Source organism: Hyperolius riggenbachi, chromosome 12 (assembly GCF_040937935.1).
Source record: "Hyperolius riggenbachi isolate aHypRig1 chromosome 12, aHypRig1.pri, whole genome shotgun sequence".
NCBI lineage: Eukaryota > Metazoa > Chordata > Amphibia > Anura > Hyperoliidae > Hyperolius > Hyperolius riggenbachi.
The window spans coordinates 149,916,971-149,939,813 of record NC_090657.1 but is presented as its reverse complement, the minus strand read 5'-3'; the positions used below and the strand labels follow the sequence as shown (position 1 = coordinate 149,939,813).

Below are 22,843 nucleotides of genomic sequence, written 5' to 3'. Positions count from 1 at the left end.
GGGGGGGGAGGCTGGTCCTGTATGCAATTAATGCAATATATTGAATGTGCCACGGGGGGGGGGGGGGGGGTTGGGTAGTTGGGTGTGGCCAATGTAGTTACACGCCTGCACTACAATTGCCGTTTTAGTCAATAAGCTTTCTACAATTGAATAGAAGTCTATCACTTGATTAATCGCCATCAGTGGAGATAATCAAAGTGCTCAAGTCTACCAGAAACTTTTTCCAAGTACACATTTCCTTCAGTAAGAATTGAGACCTGAATATAACTACATATATGGATGCAAACACATTCTTCATTATGCTTTCAGATCTACAATGGAAAAACCAGGGAATTTGTGCAGCTTTATTCACGGGTCTCACTTATCCACACAGTGCTATAGTGAATATAAAATATTTATTTCTGCTTCTGACGCATTGTATTTTGGCACTCAGCGGATTTAATATTTCATACAAAAAGATCATGTACAGACATGTAATTTATGCAGAATGATCATATAGCCTTAATGACAGGATATGAGCAACTATGTCAACTGTTTGTGGTCCGGCTTCCCATTATGGTATAAACCAGATCAGTTAGGGTGATGAAGTTGCAAACGCAACCAATCCTTATTTCTGTACATACATATGCTGTATTTACAGGTTTTTATTTACAAGTCTTACAATAGTTTGTTTACTGTTAACAAAATTTAAATCAAATTCCTTCACCAAAAAACAAAACCAAAAACAGAGAAAGATCTGCAGCACTTCTAGAGTATACCTACTCAGGGCCGGATTTGTACTTTTTACCGCCCAAGGCCAACAATACTGGCTGTATGGTTGTTATCTCTGTGTGCCACAATGAGAATTCTCCTTACTTTCCATCATTGGATGTCACAGACAATAACTATTTTAGTAATATGTGTATAGATTATAAATTGTTTTCCTTAAGAACTTTTATGTTATGATTGCCATCTTGTTAATGATGGAACCATTGTGTCACCATGAGAGTTAGGTTTATGTGTACCTGCAGAAAAGAGCTTACAGGTCTTGCAGGGACGAAACAAGTACAGGATAGAGAGTTCAAAGGTTAACTCTGTCTTTGTATATAGGGATGGCTGCATAGAACAGCTTTACTGCCCCTCACTGAGCCGCCCCTAAATTTCTGGTGCCCTAGGCCATGGCCTATACGGCCTTGCCAGAAATCCGGCCCTGTGTAACCTACTACACACTGTAGATCTGCTTCTTGTTGTAATACCGGCAGCCATTTTCTGGATACTTGTACATGAATAATCTGTCTGCCATGTCCTATCTGAAAATGACAAATAACTGACTCCTGCTTTCTGAGGGCCCCTTTCCTTCTCAACATTTCTAGCAGATGCTCAGGTGATCCTATGAATCAGAGAGGCTGCAATCAGTACAGCAGGATCTGCTATCAATGCTGGAGGGTCTGAAACATGGCCGGAACTGTAGAAAATTAAGCCACCTGCCAAAAAAACTCATTATATATTCTCAGCATTAAGTTTGACTTGATTTGCTTGTTTCAGGAGTGTGAATCAGGCACTACTGATACATGAAAGATCAGCGGAAAGCCAGGCAACTGGTATTGTTTCAAAGGAAATAAATACGGCAGCCTCCATAGTGCTCTCACTTCAAATGTCCTTCAAGAATAAATGGTGCCCAAGACAAAATAGTTTTGGCTCCCCTTACTTGCCACCTGGCTTTTTTGGATGAGGTAGATCAGCCACGCCACTTGACACCCACCAGACCCTAGACACCTGCTTAAACTTCAGTGTGGGTGTTCTGCCAACATCCACACTGCCAACAACCAAAAGCTCAACTTACTGTATGTTCATTGTTACCGGATTTTGAAAACTACTCTCAGGAACTTTTGGTATGTAGATTTAACGGATAGGAGAAAAAAACAACATATTCAAAATGTGATCTCTTTTTTATTGCCAAGGTTTTTTGGCACATTTGGATAGAAGTGCAGTATATATTTTTCTTTGGTCTCTGGTAGAACTAGAGGCAATGTTTGGACAAGCTATCCTCATTCCTAAATCCATATGTACTATCTCTAGTAGTTGCAATATTTTCTGAGTCTACATCATGCTCTGTCCATTATGTTTCTCCCACAGCCTGCTGGCATTGGGGTTGCTAACTCAGCCTAGCAACATCCCTGATGTCTCTGTGCTCAAACCAGCATGTTTATTTTTCTATTTCCTTTATTTTAATTGTGGGTTTCCCCTGCCTTCATCCATCACCCAAGCATATTCTGTTGCATTAATGCCTTTCAGCACTAAGCAGCATATGTAGATGATGACCAGACTGTGGGGAAGATCCTACGATGCATCTTCATCATTGCTGGGATTATCATAAAGTACACTGTATTAAGTACTGTACAATGAGCCAGCAATAAGTCAATGCAATGTAGGTGATAAACTTTCTATCTCTGCCCTGGCCAACATATTGAGATGCTTAAGGGCGGACTTGAAATCGGCTATACACCTTATTCTCTAGCAGTTTGTTGTTAGTCTCTGTTATAAGTGCTAGCTGGCTGTGTCCAAGAGTCATCCTCTTAAAGTCTTTGCTGGCATCCTCCCTTTTCATCTCTGCCAGAGAAACATTCCTGTTTGCAGAAGAACCATTGTAGTTGGAGGCTTTATTAAGTGCTACATCGCTCTTCATTTTGGGGGATGTTTTATTCTGTGGGTGGAGAAGTTTATTTTGGATGTGTTCAAACTTGGCCCTCAGCGCAGAAGTCTTGTTTTCAAGTAGATCAGGTGTAGATTTCGATAATGCATTTCTCTGCATAGGCATGAGGTTGTTTTGGTCAGTGTGAGGATCTGACTGACGTCTCTGATCACTGACTTGTTCGGTCTTTACTTTACTTGTATCCTCTCGTGTTCCTGGTGATTTTCTGTTCAGGTACTTTGAGGCTACAGGCAGGTCTTCCCGAATGACTGTGTTGGCCTGGTTCTTGGCAAATGGAGGTGTCCTTACACTTGACTGACTATCAGAACTAGAGTTGCTGTCAGAATTGAAGGAATGTTCAAGGACTGGCGGTGGTATTGGCAGTTTTTTCGTTGCTGCCCATCTGTTCCTGGTGGGACTGTGTCCAAAAGGTTTGCTGTTCTCATTTTCAGGACTTGAGAAATAGTCCACTTCCAGCGAGCAGGCATACAAGCAACGAAACTCCATATCAAACTCTTCCACTATCTTCCCCTTGAAATATGTCACCATGTTGTTGTGGACATGTCCAGAAAGCCAGCTGAAACTGTTGATAGAAAAAAAAAAAGTCAGAATGGACACTGAAGGCACCAATGAAGGTATGTGCACCAAACCCTTTTGTTTGAGAGCATACCAAAAATCTAGCAAACGTCTGTAACAGAAACAGGCCTAACTTTAACATTGCAGTAGCAAACTTTGCACCTACACTGACCATTATCGTGAAAAATTTAACTCTCTCACTCACTCGAAATTTCCTTCCTCTTATATTACTGTCACTTACAGTACCTTGTTTAAGTTTGACAGAACTGACAGATTTTGGACTAGTACATCTCATGGGGGTTTCTCTGGGTTTTCTCTATTTTCAAAAGCATTTCCTCAACTCCCAAAATAGTATGCAAGCAAGCAGGGGAGACCAGCCAGCATATTTCTATAGCTCCTTTTTAGGGAATGTTTTTGTACAGAATAAAGGGAACCCAGAGAATCCTCCATAAGGAGATGGAATAGTCCAAAACCTGTCTGTTAAATTTTTACTGCCTATTGTAACTGACAGCAACGTAGGAGAAAGGTAATTTTATAGTGCATTTTACTCTGTGAGAAATGTACTTAAAGAGACACAGTAAGAAGAAAAACATCCCCTGGGGGGGGTACTCTCCTCGGAAGGGGGAAGCCTCCGGATCCTAATGAGGCTCCCCCCCCCATCCTCCTCTGTCCCACGGGGGTCTCGCTGCAGCCCTCCAAAAAGCGGGCCGACAGATCCGACAGCCTGTTCAATATTTACCTTTCCATGCTCCAGCGGGGGCGCTGTTGCGGCCCTTCTGACAGAGATGGCCGGAAATAGCCGATCTCCGTCGGGTCCGCTCTACTGCGCAGGAGACTTGCGCCTGCGCAGTAGAGCAGCCCAACGGAAATCTGCTATCTCCGCCTATCTCCATGGGAAGGAGCAGATACTGCGCCTGCGCTGGAGCCAAAAGGTAAATATTTACATCGCCGCCGCTCTGGGAGGATTTTCGCCCCCACCGTGGGACCAAAGAGGACGGGGGAAGCCTCAATAGGATCCGTAGGCTTCCCCCACCCAAGGTGAGTACCCCCTAGGGGAGGTTTTTTCGTTACAGATTTTCTTCAAGTGTGTAGCCTGAATATTACAGTTTTATGCGATAGTGGTCCTCCTTAAGCATCTTTTTTTTGTTTGTTTCCATAACTAGAGATGATCAATGTGATGCTAACACTTCCAGCGTATGCTCAGATGTAATGCAAACCATATGCAGCTTGGAATTAGGCTAGTAACAACTGTCATGAAATGCAATTGACAAGCTCCATTTCAAGCTGTATACAATTTTCATTATTCAAACGTGCGCTTTAACTCTGGTCGAGAGAGAGAGAATGAAAAGTCTCTAATACCTAAAACACACCTTGCAATTTCCCATTAGATCAGCAAGTTGAAATGATTATTTACGACAAGTTTGATCTGATATCCATTTGTTTTCTGATTGATTTTCTGATTACTTCTATACAGAAGCAGCAAGTGTACAGCAGTGGTATGGAGAGTACACAACAAACATGTACATAAAGATGCACGTTTGGCCTCCGAAGAAGCAAGGCTCACCCCATGTGAAACTGTCGTAAGGCCGTGCACCTACTGGCGCCCACAGTGCCTCCCACATCCAGCACCCAGCACGATAAGAACCATCTTTATGTACATGTTTGTTGTGTACTCTCCATACCACTGCTGTACACTTGCTGTTTTTATATTAAACTACAGTGCCAGAAATTTTCTGCTGTTTCCTCCCATGTTTTTGATGCCATGTTCCTACTGACTGTTTTGAGCACGTAGTTTCTGCTGGAGCTACCCACATACACAGCTGGAATTTTTGCAACCGCAGTTATACACTGAGTGCCGGCCTACTTCTCTCTAAGTTTGTTTTACTTCTATACAGGATTGATCAGAAAATCGATCGGAAATCTCAGATTGGACCTTTTCAGAAATTATCGATTTTACCCATCGATTTGATTGGAAATTGCATGGTGTGTACCAGGCATTAGTCCTCCTTCCACTGAGGGTTAGCTCCATTGGAGCCATACTCCAGAGCTAACCCTCAGTGGAAGGATTAGCTTTTCACTCTCCCACTGGCCTGGAGGTGGTAAGACCTGGGGGTTGCAACCAGGCCTCTGTTTAACCCCCTTGGCGGTATGAAAAATACCGCCAGGGGGCAGCGCAGCAGTTTTTAAAAAAAAAATTTTTTTTTTTAAATCATGTAGCGAGCCGAGGGCTCGCTACATGATAGCCGCTGCTCAGCGGCATCCCCCCAGCCCCGCCGATCGCCTCCGGCGATAGGCGATCAGGAAATCCCGTTCAAAGAACGGGATTTCCTGGAGGGCTTCCCCCGTCGCCATGGCGACGGGGCGGAATGACGTCACCGACGTCAGCGACGTCGGGACGTCATTGGGAGACCCGATCCACCCCTTGGCGCTGCCTGGCACTGATTGGCCAGGCAGCGCAGGGGTCTGGGGGGGGGGGGCGCGCGCCGCACCGGATAGCGGCGATCGGGCGCGCGGCGGCGGCGATCGGGGTGCTGGCGCAGCTAGCAAAGTGCTAGCTGCGTCCAGCAAAAAAAAAATTATGTAAATCGGCCCAGCAGGGCCTGAGCGGCACCCTCCGGCGGCTTACCCCGTGTCACACACGGGGTTACCGCTAAGGAGGTTAAAGGGGAACTGAAGAGAGAGGTATATGGAGGCTGTCATGTTTATTTCCTTTTAATCAATACCAGTTGCCTGGCAGCCCTGCTGGTCTATTTATCTGCAGTAGTATCTGAATAAAACCAGAAACAAGCATGCAGCTAGTCTTGTTAGATCAGACTTATAAGTCTGAACCACTGAAACACCTGATCTGCTGCATGCTTGTTCAGGGGCTATGGCTAATAGTATTAGAGGCAGAGGATCAGCAGGGCTGCCAGGCAACTGGTATTGTCTAAAAGAAAATAAACATGACAGCCTCCATTTACCTCTCTCTTCAGTTCCCCTTTAAGGTGAACCTGAACTCTTGCACAGGACAGAAGGAAAACCGAGAGAAATGAACCCTGTATGTATTCAGAGAGTTTAGCCTGGTTAATTCCCCCTCACTTGTGTCTAATAACAAGTTGTAATTTGATCCTCTCCCTTGTGTCACATGACTGCCATGGCAGATAAGTTCAGGATGTTAACAGTATATCTGCTTCCATGAAAGCAGGAAGTAGAAACCGTGCAGATTTATTGCAGGATTTGTATCCGCGCTAACAAAGTAATGTTTTTTGTTTTAAAGGTTATTATGCTGTTTCGTATCATATTATGGAGTTCTGAGTTTAGGTCCGCTTTAAAGTGCTGGGAAAACTTACTGTTTGAAAAGTGTCACTTATTGCCAGGTGTTGGGTCTGACTTGGATTTCCCTGTCTGTTCTCATATTGTGCCATTGCTGCAATTGATGGTACAATTTACATTAACTATTTCAGCCCGCGGGTATTTTTCACCTTATGCGTCAGAGCAATTTTCACCTTCCATTCATTCGCCGATAACTTTATTACTAATTATCACAATAAATTGATCTGTATCTTGTTTTTTCCGCCACCAATTAGGCTTTCTTTGGGTGGTACATTTTGTTAAGAATGTTTTTCTAAATGCATTTTCACAGGAATATTAAGGAAAACATGGAAAAAATCACTATTTCTCAGTTTTGGGCCATTATAGCTTTAAAATAATACATGCTGCCATAATTAAAACCTATGTATTTTATTTTCTCATTTGTCCCGGTTATTACACCATTTAATTTATGTCCATGAAGAAAGGATCCGCAAACCAGAATTGGCTTAGTGAAAAATGTCCGTTCTTTATTAAAAAAATCCACATGACAGAGAATGTGCAATAAAATCACAGGATCGACTGACGCGTGTCGGGCTTACAATCTGCCCTTAGTCATAGTCAAAGTGAACCTGTCAAAGAAGCAGCTTATAAATGGCTGAGAGGGATGACTCCACCTCTCACAAGCCAACAGCCAGGTCCTTGAAGGGAAACATTACAAACAGGTAATAAAAGCAGACTTGCAATGTATAAAATATTACAAAAAGGTATAAAAAGATAAGAGTAATGTAAGAAAGAAAGATAACCACTGGAACTACAATATTGCTACAAGAAAATACCGAAAGAAGAGAGGGCAAATACAGGGACAGAGGGGTGCTGTACCCATCAATAATCATATACTAAGTTCAGATCCCAACGTTTATTCAAACCAGAAGGTGTACGAGTACCTAACCTGTAAATCCAATATGCCTCTCGTTTTAGCAAGAATCTTTGTAAATCACCTCCTCTGATGGGACAGGTGACTCGTTCAACTTCCTGGAAACTGAATGATCTTAGATTACCATTATGCACAGTTTCAAAATGTTTGGAGACTGCTGACTTTTGAAACGTATTCCAATGTGTACCGCAATAGTGCTCGGCTATTCGTGCTCTTAAATTGCGAGTAGTGCAGCCCACATATTGAATCCTGCACTCTAAACAAGATATAACATAGATGGTGTATTTCGTATCACAGTTAACATATTGTTTAATGGGAAAGCTAGTATTAAATGAAAAAGAGGGCACTGTGGTTCCCCGCTTGTGACAATGACAGTATTTACAGGTTCGATAGCCACAAGGGTATGAACCTACCGTAGTCAACCATGTAGGGGTATGTAGTGAAGAAGGGGACCTGAAAAGGCTGGGAGAAAGGATGGAACCCAGGGTTCTGGCTTTTTTGGCGGAGAAACGACATCCACCATCGAGAACTTTTTTAAGTTTGGGGTCTGAATGTAAAACTGGAAGGTATTTTCTCACAATATTTTAGATTTTTGTAAATTCCAAACTATATTCTGTGACAAAGGTGACCTTGTCATTATTACCTCGCTCCCGTCTCGCAGTCCCAAGTAGATCTGATAGTGCTCTCCTAGTCCCTTTAAACCGTCCTAGCTCGAGTTGTCTATTTGTGTACCCCCTCCGTCTAAGCCTGTCTTCCACCTGACTATTTAATTTATGTCCCTATCACCTAGCGCCAATATTTTATTTGGAAGTAAAGGTGCATTTTTTTTCAGTTTTGCGTCCATCACTATTTACAAGCTCATAATTTAAAAAAAATGTTCGTAATATACCCTTTTTACATGCATATTAAAGTTCAGACCCTTAGGTAACTATTTTATTTATTTATGTTTTGTTTTTGTTTGTTTTTTATTGTAATTTTTTTTTTTTTTTTTTCATTAGAAATTTTATTTGGGTAATTTTTGGTGTAGGAGGTAAACCGTCAATTTTAAATGTAATAATGTTGGTTTACTTTATTTAAATATGTACTGTAGATGTAGTTTTACTGTTTGGCCACAAGATGGCCACAGTGCCATTTTTTTTTCTTTTTAACCCTTGAAGCGATGTGGAGGACGGGAAACTTTTTTTTTTCTTTTTTTTTGTCAGAAAGATGGCGGCTTCTGATGAGAAGCAGTCGGTCTTTCTACCGGGTACTTAGATCAATGATCTCCGGGCTAACGGGGGGAAGCACAGCAGCAGCCGCCTGGACATGTCAATCCTGTCCAGGCGGCTTAAATGGTTAAACTTGCATACACGCTGGAATTTTTAGCATCTCATTGACCATCTCTAGGTATGTCATTTCAACCAGCTCTATATATGCTACTTTGAGGGGAGTGAGCTTGTTGTGTAATCATGCTACATGTGGTAAGAGATGCTGGGCACTAGGCCAAGCGGACAGGGAGAAGCGCAGCACTGGACTCCAGCGGAGAGGTGAGAGTACAGCTTCTGCTGCACTACACTCTGAGCAGGAAGTGGGTGTGCAACGAAACGTGACAGGATTGGCGGGTTGTTGGTATCTTGGAGACTCCCTGTATTAAGCAGCCACCTTTTTATACATCACATGGTTCATATTCTTGTGTGTGTGTGTGTGTGTGTGTGTGTGTGTGTGTGTGTGTGTGTGTGTGTGTGTGTGTGTGTGTTTTGTTTTTTTTCCTTTGTGGGGGGTGACATAGGACTTCTTGCCTGGAGTAACAAAAAGGCTAGAAACGGCCCTGGGTGGTGCTATGCATATGTCCTGTCAACATACGCTGCCACAGGGTCATAGATTTGTGATTTTGTGCAATGGGGCTGGGCATTGCACCACAAGTGCACACCTCAAATGTAAAGCCGGCCTAAACCACATGACATGAGTCATTGAAAACGGCATATCTTAATTTTTTTGTAGTTCAGAGAGTGGAAGTTAGGCCCAGTGCACACCGAGCGGATCCGCCGGCCGCATCCGCCTGAAAATCCGCTTGGCTAATGTATTTGAATGGGCTGGTGCACACCGGCGGTTTGAGGTTTTTAGCAAACCGCAAACGTTCCTCCTGCTGCACGTTTACGGTTTGCTAAAAACCTCAAACCGCCGGTGTGCACCAGCCCATTCAAATACATTAGACAAGCGGATTTTCAGGCGGATAGCATCAAAATCTGCTCGGTGTGCACGGGGCCAAACCTCGCAATCCGCACCAAAAACCGCTAGCGTTTTGTGGATCTGCTAGCGGTTTTGGTGTGCACTGGGCCTTAAAGTGAGTTGAGCTTTTCTACTGGTCAGCAAAAGTTTTATCACTCCTTGCTTAATTGCCATTGTTGGCTATTAAGCATGATGCTTATATGTAAAACGCTAAAACCAAAAAAATTCCCAGCATACTTGCCTAACAAAGTTTGGTTTGTCTGCTGAGGCCTGACAGAAGTCTGACTAGATTTGCCGTGTGCTTGTTTCAGGTGGGTGATTCAGACACTATTGATGCACAAAAGATCAGTAGGACTACCTGGCAACTGGTATTGTTTAAAAGGACATAAATATGGCAGTCTCCATACCTTTCTCACTTCAGGTGTCCTTTAACCGTAAGCAGCTGTATGCACCATTCACAGTCTACAGCCACTGTTAGGAACCGGCACGCCTGCGGATACGGTTCCCGACTGCGGGTTTCACCAGATCAAGCGGGGAGCAGCCTTATTCAAGCTAAAATAACGCTGTGACCCCTCAAACACTTCTCACTACCACCACTAGCTCCTGCTAGACACTTCCACTCTATCGAGTAATCTGCACGCAATCCGCGTTTTCGTATTCAGGTCAGCTGTGCGCTTTAGGCCGATAACGAGAACGCCACGCACACACACAGTACAATCGTACAGTAGCACGGCACAATCCGGCACTGACTTGTAATGCAAGCTACACTGCAGTCTCTTCTAGGCTATGAGCGTTGGCTTAGTACAGCAGAAGTCAAACTTATTAAATAACGATTTAATATTCCAGAAAAAGTGGATCAATGCAGAAAGTAATATATACAAAAGATTTACAAAAAAAAAAGTAAAAAGTTACAAAATAAAAAGTTACAAAGATACACACAAGGATATTTGCTTACCAAAATAAACAGGAATCAAGATAGAAGAACCTTGGACTTGGTTTTGTGGACGGGCACAGTTCTGGTTGGACCAGGAGTCCACCTAGCTTGGACCAGGAGTCCACCTAGCTTCAGCTACCATCAGGAGCGGACTGATTTTAGGTATCTGCCCCTGCTTTTTATGCTGGGAGATTTGCCTTGAGGCTGCAAGCCCGTTTGGAAGGGGGGGGGGGGGGACTAGTTTTAATTAAATTTCCAGACATAATTTAATTCCCAGAGATCTAACTTCCACATGTAAGTGTATTATAGCACACACATCAAAAGACTTCCCTACTCCAGGTTATAGGTGACAAACACATTGGTGACAGTATACTAGCAGATCAAAGGTAAGGATCTGACTGGCTATTGACTAATTAGCCATCTCCTTGCCAGAGGCTAGCAAATCCATTTAGCATTCCCTGCTCTTAAGTGTTTCCTAATTAGAAGCAGACAATGATAGCTTCCCCTGCTGGACAATGAATGCAGAGTTAATTTACATTTACATAAGGAACTCCATGAGCCCGTCCAATTACTCTAAAGCCAGCTGGCTTTGAGCAGAATTACACATATGACACAGGCAGAAAAATGAAACATGTGGCTTCCATGCGATACAATATGGCTGCTATGTTCTGTATATTACCGTACATATCATCATCCTCCTCCTCCTCACAGCCACTGTCTCAGCAGTGCTCCCTGTTGTATCTAGCACGTTCTCAGGAGCTCTACAAGGTCCCCAAATTTGCCTGGACATCCAAATCCAATCTCCTACATGCCACACCTGCTTTCACCATAGCTAATGGTGTGTACACACTTAAAAGATTAATGCAAGATCTTTTACCAATTTTACCACCTTCCATGTAGTATGAAAGCTTACTCTACACAGTCTATTCTATTGAGCTGAACTCCCCATCAGATAAAAATCTTTGCAAGATACTGTCAGGGCCGGCCCTAGACTTTTTGCCGCCTGAGGCAAATTTTGAAAAAATTGCCGCCTCCGCCCCCCCCCCCCCCCCCCCTGTTGCAGGAAGTGACGTCAGTGGAGCGCACGCTGGAGCGAGGAAGAGGTGAGTCCTCCCCGCCCGTGCCTCTTACGAGTAGAGGCTGCTTCTTAACTATTTAAGGCTGGAGGGGAGCGCAGATCGGGGGACCCAGGCAAGGGAGGGGGGGGTCCGACCCCCCTCCCCGCCGCTAGGCCCAATACTCCCGTCCTGCCCGCTACCCCTCTAGCTCGGCGGCCGGCTCTCTGCACCTACGGACAGGCGGGTGCCGCCCCTAGAAATGTGCCGCCTGAGGCAAAAGTTTCACCCCGCCTCATGAGCGGGCCGGCCCTGGATGCTGTACACATTCAAAACATCAGTATCTGCAAAAGAACTGTTCCTGAAAAAGATCCATTCCTGCAAAATGCATTCATAGTCTATGATATCTGCAGATCATTATACACACCTTGTTTAACAGACATTCATCTGCATATCTGACAATCATCTGCAAATCTGAAGATCCATCATGGTGGATCTGATCTGCAGATGAATGTCTGTTAAACAAGGTGTGTATGAGTTCTGCAGATATCATAGACTATGAATGCATTTTGCCGGAACGGATCTTTTGCAGATACTGATCTTTTGCAGATACTGTTCTTTTGAATGTGTACAGCATCTTTGTGTAAAGCATCTTGCAAAGATTTGTATCTGATGGGGAGTTCAGCTCAATAGAATGGACTGTGTAGAGGATGCTCTCATACTACATGGAAGGGGGTAAAATTGGTCTAAGATACACACCATAAGGGTGCATACACACATCAGACCATAGTCTTTGGAAAATGAATGATCACAGTCAGCTGTTGCAGACACTCAAATTGCACAGTGAGCACCGCTATAGCTGTAATTAACATTGCGGCCTATGGAGGTGCCAAAATCATACCCACAGTGCAGCACCCAAATTAGCGGTTTTGTCTATAAGAGCAATTGTAAAACAGAGATTTAGGATGTTACAATTGATTATTTATCTCTTCTTTTTTTTTTTTTTTTTTTCTATAAAATTATTTGTGACCGCAGTGGACTCTTAGGCCACATACACACATCAGACTATAGTCTTTTGAAAATGAAAGATCACAGACCAATCTTACCACCCTTCATGTAGTATGAGAGCCATACCTACACAGTCTTTTCTATGGAGCTGAACTCCCCATCAGAAAAAAATCTTTGCAAGATGCTGCACACATAGATGCTGTACAGACACAAAAGATCAGTATCTGCAAAAGATCTGTTCCTGCCAAAGATCCGTTCCTGCAAATTGCATTCATAGTCTGAGATCTGCAGATCATCATACACACCTTGTTTAACAGACATTCATCTGCAGATCAGACAATAATCTGCAGATCTGAAAATCCAATCTGGTGGATCTGATCTGCAGATGAATGTCTGTTAAACAAGGTGTGTATGATGATCTGCAGATCTCATAGACTATCATTGCAATTTGCAGGAACGGATCTTTGGCAGGAACAGATCTTTTGCAGATACTGATCTTTTGTGTCTGTACAGCATCTGTGTGTGCAGCATCTTGCAAAGATTTCTGTCTGATGGGGAGTTCAGCTCCATAGAATAGACTGTGTAGGTATGGCTCTCATACTACATGGAAGGGGGTAAAATTGGTCTGTGATCTTTCATTTTCCAAAGACTATGGTCTGATGTGTGTATGAGTCTTTATGAAGGATCATCAATGCGATACGAATAATTTTGGATTACTGCAGATTTTATGGTAATTTTATGTAAATGTATCCTAGTTGTTGAATATAAGAATATTATAGGTCTTGCGGGTTTACCTGTAAGATCCAGCGATCACATGCTCACAGTCAATCAGTAGGAATTTTGTTAGTGACTGTCCAGAAAATTTCTTCCCATACTTTGTGCAGTATGTATCTCCTGTTATAGTCCGGATTTTTATGTTCTGAAAGAAAGTAGCAGGTAAGTTACAGAACTACTTTCTGCAGTTTAAAAGCACTTAAAAATCTGTTACAACATTACAATAGTTTATGTTAAAAAGTTGCATTTGAAACTGTATACAACAAAACACCCCCTTATTCAAAACTCAGTTAAACAGAAGTCTCAAGCAACCAGACAAAAATATCTGGCTTTGCAGGATGCATAATGCTGGGCATACACGGTACGTTTCTGTACCGTGTATCGAGCAGCTGATCCACCCAGCTGATAATAATCAGCTGGTCCAATCACGCGGCTCGACCCCCGCCCACTCGATCCCCGCCTGCGGACAATGGCAGGGAATCGAGCAGCTGATAAGGAGCGCCGGCGGAGACGAGCGGTAATCGATCCGCGCGGACGAGCGGTGACGCGGCGGGAGTCGATCCGGCGGCTAATCGGCCGCCGGATCGACTCGTGTATTCCCAGCATTACTCTTTTGCACTTCTTTATACATTAATAAACCTCTATATATTAATAAAACCTCTGTTAAAGGGAACCTTAACTGAGGCAACAAAATAAGTTTCACGTCTGCAGGGGCTTGTGGAAGCCCCAGGTAGGTGGTAAGTTTTTGTTTGTTTGTTTTTTTTTGTACCTCTGTTAAGGTTCCCTTTAAAGTGAATGGGAACCGGCTTCTGGGTCCTATAGAGCCTTCCCTCTCCCGGTCCCCGTAGTAGCGCTGGCTCCGCCGTAGCAGCATTCAACCAATTTGGTCATATGCTGCTGTCTCCGCCACCGAAGGGAGTGTTTGGGAGCCGGAGTTCTCCTGAAGATGGGACGCACTCCGTACTGCGCACACACGCCTGAGTGCCCTCTTTTGCGCCCTATCTTGCACACTCGCATGTGCGCAGTATTGGAGCCGCCTGTCTTCGGGAGGACTCGGCCCCCGAAGACTTCTGAAGTCCCCCGCGGTGGGGGATTTGAACGGAGGAGCTGCCACCTGAACGAGAGCACCGGGAGAGGAGAGGGAAGGCACTATAGGACCACAAGCCTTCCCTCTCCTTAGGTAAGTATCTGGTTTCTTTTTTTAAAATAAAGATCCCATTAGCTTTAAGTTAAGTCTGTCCTGTGTCCTAATAATGTTTTAATTACTGTATTTGAATACAGATTTTATGGTAAGTATACAGTGTGGAGTATAGTAGTACTTTTTTTTTTTCTTTTTTTTAGCCTAGGCCTATTTTTAACATTGAAACTACACTTATCGGCATAAGCCAATTGCAGATGGTTACAGATAATGGGGGTTTTACTATTTGGGCTCAAACCCAGGAGCAGCCTTTTCTAAGTGCTAGTAATTTGAAAAAGCTCTTGCTAATGCAATGCTATGGGGGATTTTTATAAAATCACATCGCTCAAGTGGGATCACACCCATAGCGTTACATAAGGAAGAGCTTTTCAAATCACAAAGCGCTCCAAAAAGTGCTCCTAGTGGGTTCCAGGCCTATAAAGGATTTTTACTACTGAAGGACCGCAGTGATTGAAATCTACGCCCTGTTTTGGTGAGCTCCTGGCTGGCAGGGCGTAGATTTCAATCACTGCCCACAGCGCACATGCGCCGTTTCCATCGCTACCCGCCGCTCAAAACCAACGTCTCTCGCCGCAGCTCATTGGCTCTACCTCTCTGAGCCGGTCAGGAGCCAATTTCATTGGCTCCTGGCCGTGTCTATCAATGTAAGCTGCTCCCATTGGCTTACATTGATAGACACGGTCAGGAGCCAATGAAAGCGGCTCCTGACCGGCTCACATGACTCTGCCGTCATAGAGATGGCAGAGTGGGCGTCAGGGTCACCCCGGCGAGCAGCAATGATGGCGATTGTGGCGGGGTATGCGCGTCGATTCTTCAGGATTCCATCGTTCTTGTACCAGCGGTCTCTGGTCCTTAAGGGGGCAGAGACCGCTGGTACTTAAGTGGTTAATGTTTTCCCTTTTTATATTAACCCTGTACAGGGCTCATATATCCCTATCTGGCTGTAGTGCCTGGTACACACCATGCAATTTCCAGTCAGACGGTTCAAATTGATTATTATACATGCAATTTTTCGAATCAGTTACTTCCAACAGGTCCGATCTGATTTCCCATCATTTTTTCTTTCTATAAATTGATCAGAAAAACAATCGTAAATCAGATCGGACCTGTTTGAAGTAATTGATTCGAAAATTGCATGATTTGTATCAGGCATCAGGCTGTATATTCAACAACCTTACCATCTCTGCGTGTCCGTGAGTACCAGTGTTTGGAAGGCCCTTCTGTTTTAGAACACACCTTGGGCCACCCTTACATATTTAACAGCATTGCAAACTCTGAGCCTCTGTGAGTACCAGTGTTTAGCAGGACCCCCTGTCATAGACCGCACGGGCCGGTCCTTGGTCGAGTCAATCACTCAGAGTCAGAAACTCAGTCTCGCTGTCGCTTTGCGCATAGATGCCCATATGTGGATTCGCAATCTATGAACCGACTAGCTAGAGGAGCATCCTGACTCCAAAGGATTCACCACACACGTACAATTCAAATACTTGCCACCACATGTGAGTCAGCACATGACTGTAAATATATTAGCATACTGCGAACACTGTAAGTTAACCCTTAGCTGTATGCAGGGATTGGCGCCAGATCTGTCTATCTGTGCCCGATTCAAGCATACGGGTTATAAATACAAGATACGCTAGAACACAAGGTAACATTTTCAGAGGAGTAAGTACAATTGTGTATGTTCAGGAACAGGTCATAACCGTAAAACGATTTTTAAATGTTTTAATAACAAAAATGCCTTACACACATTTACATACACTAATTAACATATACCTGTACACACAAAGCTTAACATAAAAGAGAATAATTGTGAAAGGTTTACTTAGCCGAAATGCAGTCTGTGTGGGGATATTTCCTTCTGGGGAAAGAGATGCAAGAGATTCATGACACCCCCTGTTTCAGAAGCCAAGTCACTGTGCACCTTTTCAATTTCCCTCCATCCCCAATTACATTCCTCCTGGCCCTGGTGGCATCATCATAATCATTATCTGGGCTGAGTATCAGCAGTGAAGCCAGGCAGTTGTCCCTTGGGGAGGGGGATGGGAGATAACTGTGAAGTCTATAGATATGTTTTGATCTGGCTATTGTGGCTTGCTGGGCTCTGTAAAGACCCATTTGGACAGCAGTGCCCAGGCTTTATAATATACAATCTTCCTGCTAGATAGGGGGGATTACCCACCACAGGGTCACTTTAAAGTCAGTTTAACCACTTCACCACTGAGGGGTTTTACCCCTTGAACACCAGAGCAATTTTCACCTTTCAGCGCTCCTTCCATTAATTCGTCTATAACTTTATTATTACTTATCCCAATGAAATGAACTATATCTTGTTTTTTTCGCCACCAATTAGGCTTTCTTTAGGTGGGACATTATGCCAAGAATTATTTTATTCTAAATGTGTTTTAATGGGAAAATAGGAAAAAATGTGGGAAAAAATTATTACTTTTCAGTTTTCGGCCATTATCGTTTTTAAATAAAGCATGCTACTGTAATTAAAACCCATGAAATGTATTTAACCATTTGTCCCGGTTATAAAACCATTTAAATTATGTCCCTATCACAATGTTTGGCGACAATATTTTATTTGGAAATAAAGGTGCATTTTTTTCAGTTTTGCATCCATCCCTAATAACAAGCCCGCAGTTTATAAAGTAACAGTGTTATACCCTCTTGACATAAATATTTAAAAAGTTCAGTCCCTAAGGTAACTATTTATGTTTTTTTTTTTTTATTGTATTTTTTTTTTTAATTACAAAAAAAAATAAAAAAAAAATTGGGGAGTGTGGGAGGTAATGAGTTAATTTATTGTGTAAATGTAATGTTTGTTTATGTAAAATGCTTTTAGGGTGTAGTTTACATGCGACCTGTAAGCAATCTTCCGGACGCTTACAGGAAGCAGTAGGAGGCTGGAGAATCACAATGATCGCGCTGTTTCTAATAGAAGCAGCGCGATCATTGCGGGGGCTTAGATCAACGAACGGGAATGGATTTTCCCGTTCATTGATCTCCGTGCGAGCAGCAGGCGGCGGCGTGCACGAGCGGCGGGTGCGCGCGCACGAGCGGCGGTAGCGCGGAAGGTACGGACTTCTCCGTCCCTGGTTTTTTAGGGGGGAAAAAAGGGACGGAGAAATTCGTACCGCGGGGGTTTAAGTGGTTAATCTATATTTTATGGAAAGATTATACAACTTGAGAAGAATGATTTTAGCTAAAGGCTCATACACACATCAGACTATAGTCTTTGGAAAATGAAAGATCACAGACCAATCTTACCACCCTTCATGTAGTATGAGAGACATACTCTACACAGTCTTTTCTATGGAGCTGAACTCCACATCAGAAAAAAATCTTTGCAAGATGCTGCACACAAAGATGCTGTACAGACACAAAAGATCAGTATCTGCAAAAGATCTGTTCCTGCCAAAAATCCATTCCTGCAAATTGCAATGATAGTCTATGAGATCTGCAGATCATCATACACATTTAACTGACATTCATCTGCAGATCTGCAGATCTGAAAATCCATCCTGGTGGATCTGATCTGTAGATGAATGTCAGTTACATCATGTGTGTATGATGATCTGCAGATCTCATAGACTATCATTGCAATTTGCAGGAATGGATTTTTGGCAGGAACAGATCTTTTGCAGCTACAGATCTTTTGTGTCTGTACAGCATGTTTGCGTGCAGCATCTTGCAAAGATTTTTTCTGATGGGGAGTTCAGCTCCATAGAATAAACTGTGTAGAGTATGGCTCTCATACTACATGAAGGGTGGTAAGATTGGTCTGTGATCTTTCATTTTCCAAAGACTATAGTCTGTGTGTATGCACCTTAAGACCCCATTCACACTGCACGCGTTGCCGTCCAGATTTCAGCACGCGCAACATCAGAAAGTGCATAGACTGCACTGTCTGATGTTCACACTGCATGCGTTACGGACCAGTGCTGTCCGAGAACGCATGCTTCACGCATTTTTTAACAAAACGTTTGGCTGACCCATTCACTCTCAGTGAATGGGATCAGACATGTGTTTGTACAGTGCCTAGCACACAAATAACTATGCTGTGTTCCTTTTTTCTGCCTGAAAGAGTTAAATATCAGGTATGTAAGTAGCTGACTCAGTCCTCACTCAGACAGGAAGTGACTACAGTGTGACCCTCACTGATACGAAATTCCCCTTTTTTACCTCTTTCTTGCTCTCAGAAGCTTTTCTGCTAGGAAAGTGTTTTATAGTTGGAATTTCTTACTAGTGAGGGTCACACTGTAGTCACTTCCTGTCAAGACTGAGTCAGCTACTTACATACCTGATATTTAACTCTTTCAGGCAGAGAAAGGAAAAAAAGGAACACTGCATAGTTGTATGCTAGGCACTGTACATAAACATGCTTATCTCATTATGTCACATGTCACTTCGGGTATCCTTTAAGTGGGAAATCAAGTTTATGACAATGGCCTCAATTCACTAAGCTTATCTCCTGTCTTTAATAACATTTCTAGAGTGATCACCATGGTGATGAGGCATGTCGTATTCAGGAAACATTTTACCTCAGGAAAACCTAAAGTTAACTCTTCTGTCTTTAAGTTAACTCTTCAATCCTTAAAATAACGCCAGAATTCAAGCTGTTAATTAACTGTGTGTGAAAATAACTACAGAGTAGGTAACTTAAGGAATGAAGAGATAAGATAACTCTCTTACTGGGTGGTGGTATGTTTTCTCTTGCCTTATTATCTCCAGCATGATCTTAGTGAATTGAGGCCAATGCCTGTTGCTAATGTTGTGGACAAGAGGATTCCAATCCCTATATCCTCTAAGCTTTGTGAGTGCAGCTAATGTGGGGGAGTGCCTTGGCGTTCGCACTAGGGTGACCACAGTGGTAGGAATAGAAGCATAAGGAGGTGATCAAATCCACTGTATATACAGAATCACACTATAGGCAGTTTTATTCTGTTTTCCTTTGCATATGACGCGTTAGCCATAAGAGGACTGTAACAGAGGCACCTACAGGCCCAAAGCGATGATAAGGACTTTGTCAATACAGGTGGACTTTGTCAGGTTACCAATTATACTGTTCATCTGATTTATAGGCCTGAAGTGCAGCTTTTATATGTTATATTATTTGGTCAATTTTTCATCAGATTGTAGAGAGCGTGCGCCACATACATTGTAAGATTTAGATTGGTTGTTTTCTCCAGAAGCGCAAACCTGAGGGCCCATTCACACTTAAAAGCATGATTTGCATGGTAAAATCACTGTACACTTCCGTGATTTCCGATACTGTACCACGATTGCTCAAGAATTGTGGCACAATGCAGCAGGTAACACGTTTTTGTGATTGCTGTTAATTGCGAAACGCCCGCGATTGACGCCAATAGTGGCAGTGAGATCACTGCCATTAGGTTACTATTGCGCTAGCGCTATGGCTAGTAGTGTACATCACCCGCTAATCGCTCTAGTGAGAATAGGCCCTAAGTGTGTTTTACATAGTGCCAGCAGGATTTCACAAAGAAATAGTAAAGATGGAAACCATCAGAAATAACCATTTCTCCTAAATATGCTAGTGATTTTTTTCAGTTACTATGGAGTTTCATTCCACTTTAACACTTAAAAATAGGGCTCTGCAAGGGCGTAGCAATAGTCATTGCAGTCATAGCAGCTGCTATGGAGCCCTGGAGTAGAGGGGGCCCAGGTGGTACTTTATGTATTCATCAACTTTCTTGTGCTTCCCACCCTGTGATTTTATCTAAGTGCACATGGACTATATGCATCACATGAGAATCCAAATCACCCAGTTAAAGGATATCTGAGGTGAGAGGGATATGGAGGCTGCCATATTTATTTCCTTGTAAACCATGCCAGTTGCCTGGCAGCCCTGTTGATCTTCTGGCATAAGTAGTGTCTGAGTCAAGACCCTGGAATGAGCATATGGTTAATATAGTAAAACATGAGTCAGCTGACTCAGAATACCTGATCTGCATGCCTGTTCAGGGTCTATGACTAAAAGTATTAGAGACACAGGGTCAGGAGGACTGCCAGGAAACTGGCATTGTTTAAAAGCAACTCATATCCATAGGGTAGAGCTAGGTGGCATTTCTCAAGAATTCCTACATTTTATGGCCCATGAAAGTTTGGCTATGGTGCCCCATAATGTCTAGCTGCACCACTGGGGCCCTGATAAATCATGTAATATAAAGTAGTATATGGCACTTACAGGAATATGAATTTTATTGAACCCCAGCTTCTCAAACATCTCTATAAAGTACTTCAGGTTTTTTTCATCAAGAAGAAGGTAAACAGGTACTCTTCTTTTGCTAGCAGCTTCTACCAGATCACATAAGAGGTCCACATCAGTGAAAAGGTCCATGACAACCGCAATTACCTTTAAAAAAAAGAGAGAGAATATATTAACATTTATTGTCTGCATGGGGTAGATGCAAATAATAGATACTAAAGACACGCATACATGCAAGTCCATAGTATTGTCTGCGGATTAAACAACTGTAGTAAAAAACAAACAAAAACAAAGTGTGTTGCTAGGCTCTAAAAACACACTAATATTTCTTTAAGAAGTGGACCTGAATTCTTGCACAGGACAGAAGAAAAACCGAGAAATGCACCCTGTATGTATTTAGAGAGTTTAGCTTGTGTAATTTACCTTCATTTGTTACTAATCATTACTGTAATTTGATCTTTCAGCTGTGTCACCTGGCTGGAGACGGAGCAGCTAATTGTTGATGTTAACCCTATTTCTGCTTCCATGAAAGCAGGAAGTAGACACACTGCAGATTTATTGCAGGTTTTGTATCGGGTGTAACAAGAAATGGTATTTTTTTTAAAGGTTGTTATGTTGTTCAGGTCCGCTCTCAGCACAAGGCTGCTAAAGCACAACGAGGATGAATGGTGTAACTAAGGAGCTGTGGGACACAGTGCAAATTTTACATATAGGTCACTTGAAGCTTTCTATACATAACAATTGATATGGAACACCAGAGCTGCCAAAGACAGCCCCGGTGTCAGAGGTGTAAGAAGGGAAGGGGAGCTGTTTATTAATGATTGCCACTATTCAAAGCACATGCAGAGGTTATAATTACCAGCATAGCACAAAAAAAGAGCTAATACAGACATTGGAGGTCCTCAGTGGGCCCTTGAAGTCTAGGGGCACTGGTGTGGTCGCAACCTCTGCAGCCCCGCTTGGTAAGAATATTTAAACGTACTTCTCAGGATTCTCCTGGATTGGAAAACACCAGAGATCACAAGTGATCCTGCACACCTCAGCTGAATTTATTGAAAGTAATTTATTTTCTTACAAATGATCTAATATTGAGTGACAAGGGGGCGCAAGATTCACCCGGGTCATATCCGATCACAGACAAAATGCCTCACAGGCAAATAAGAGTCTGTACAGTTGCCACCATGGGCACCAGGTGCGTAGCAATAGGGGGTGCAAAGGTTGAGACCGCATCGGGGCCTTTGGGCCAGAGGGGTCCTTAACTGCAGTATTAGCTCTCTATTGGTCCTGTACTCATAATAGGAGGGGGGGGTCTAGGGGTTAGGGATAGGTACAGAGAGGGTTCTGTGTGTTAACGCTAATCAATAAAATAGAGCTAAATAACGATAAGGCTTTAACTGTAAATAGCGATAAGCGACAAACAGATTAGCGGCAACACCGTGCGCCATTATCCGCAGGCGCCATTTTCAGATGGATCCCCACTACGTCTCCTCAGTTCATGAGACCTCTGACTCCAGTTACCCAAAAATTGCTCTGACTTTGTCTCCACAACCCTGACTGTATCACCAGATGAGAAAAGTGTATATTATAAAAATAGCCTAAACATCGAAACATAAAAGATGGATAAGATTTACTTCAGAAAGAGGTGGAGCTGACCCAGCTCTGTCTTTTTGTGTAAGGCCTGGGACTCATTGGTGGCATTTTTCATGAGATTGCTAAACTTTTATGATTTCCATATTGTGAAAGCCCCATGAATCTGAACCAGATTCTCGAGCAATCTTGATTTGGCTCTGCAGCCATTAATGTGATGCCTCTGGGATCGGTCCCAAAATGCAGTATGGAACCACCCGCATAGGTTTCCACTGTTGCACCACTTTGCCGTTCGCCGGTGATCAGCAAAAGCACCGCCAGTGGGACCCGGGTTTAAGGGTTTACTCTCTCTGTTTGCCTGATAAAGTGAGATTA

At 43.1% G+C, this 22,843-nt stretch overlaps 1 protein-coding gene across 1 annotated transcript in view; it reads right to left on the bottom strand.

Moving 5' to 3' along the window:
• Window positions 1–1,909: 1,909 nt before the first annotated feature.
• LOC137542160 (protein FAM83C-like) overlaps window positions 1,910–22,843 on the bottom strand; it is a 65,826-nt gene continuing 44,892 nt past the window's right edge. Inside the window, exons 2-4 of the mRNA XM_068263878.1 lie at window positions 20,861–21,028; window positions 13,472–13,596; window positions 1,910–3,254 (exon numbers count right to left, since the gene is read on the bottom strand). Of these exons, the coding sequence (XP_068119979.1) occupies window positions 2,456–3,254; window positions 13,472–13,596; window positions 20,861–21,028 (1,092 nt within the window). The 3' untranslated portion in view covers window positions 1,910–2,455. The remainder of the gene's footprint in view (window positions 3,255–13,471; window positions 13,597–20,860; window positions 21,029–22,843) is intronic.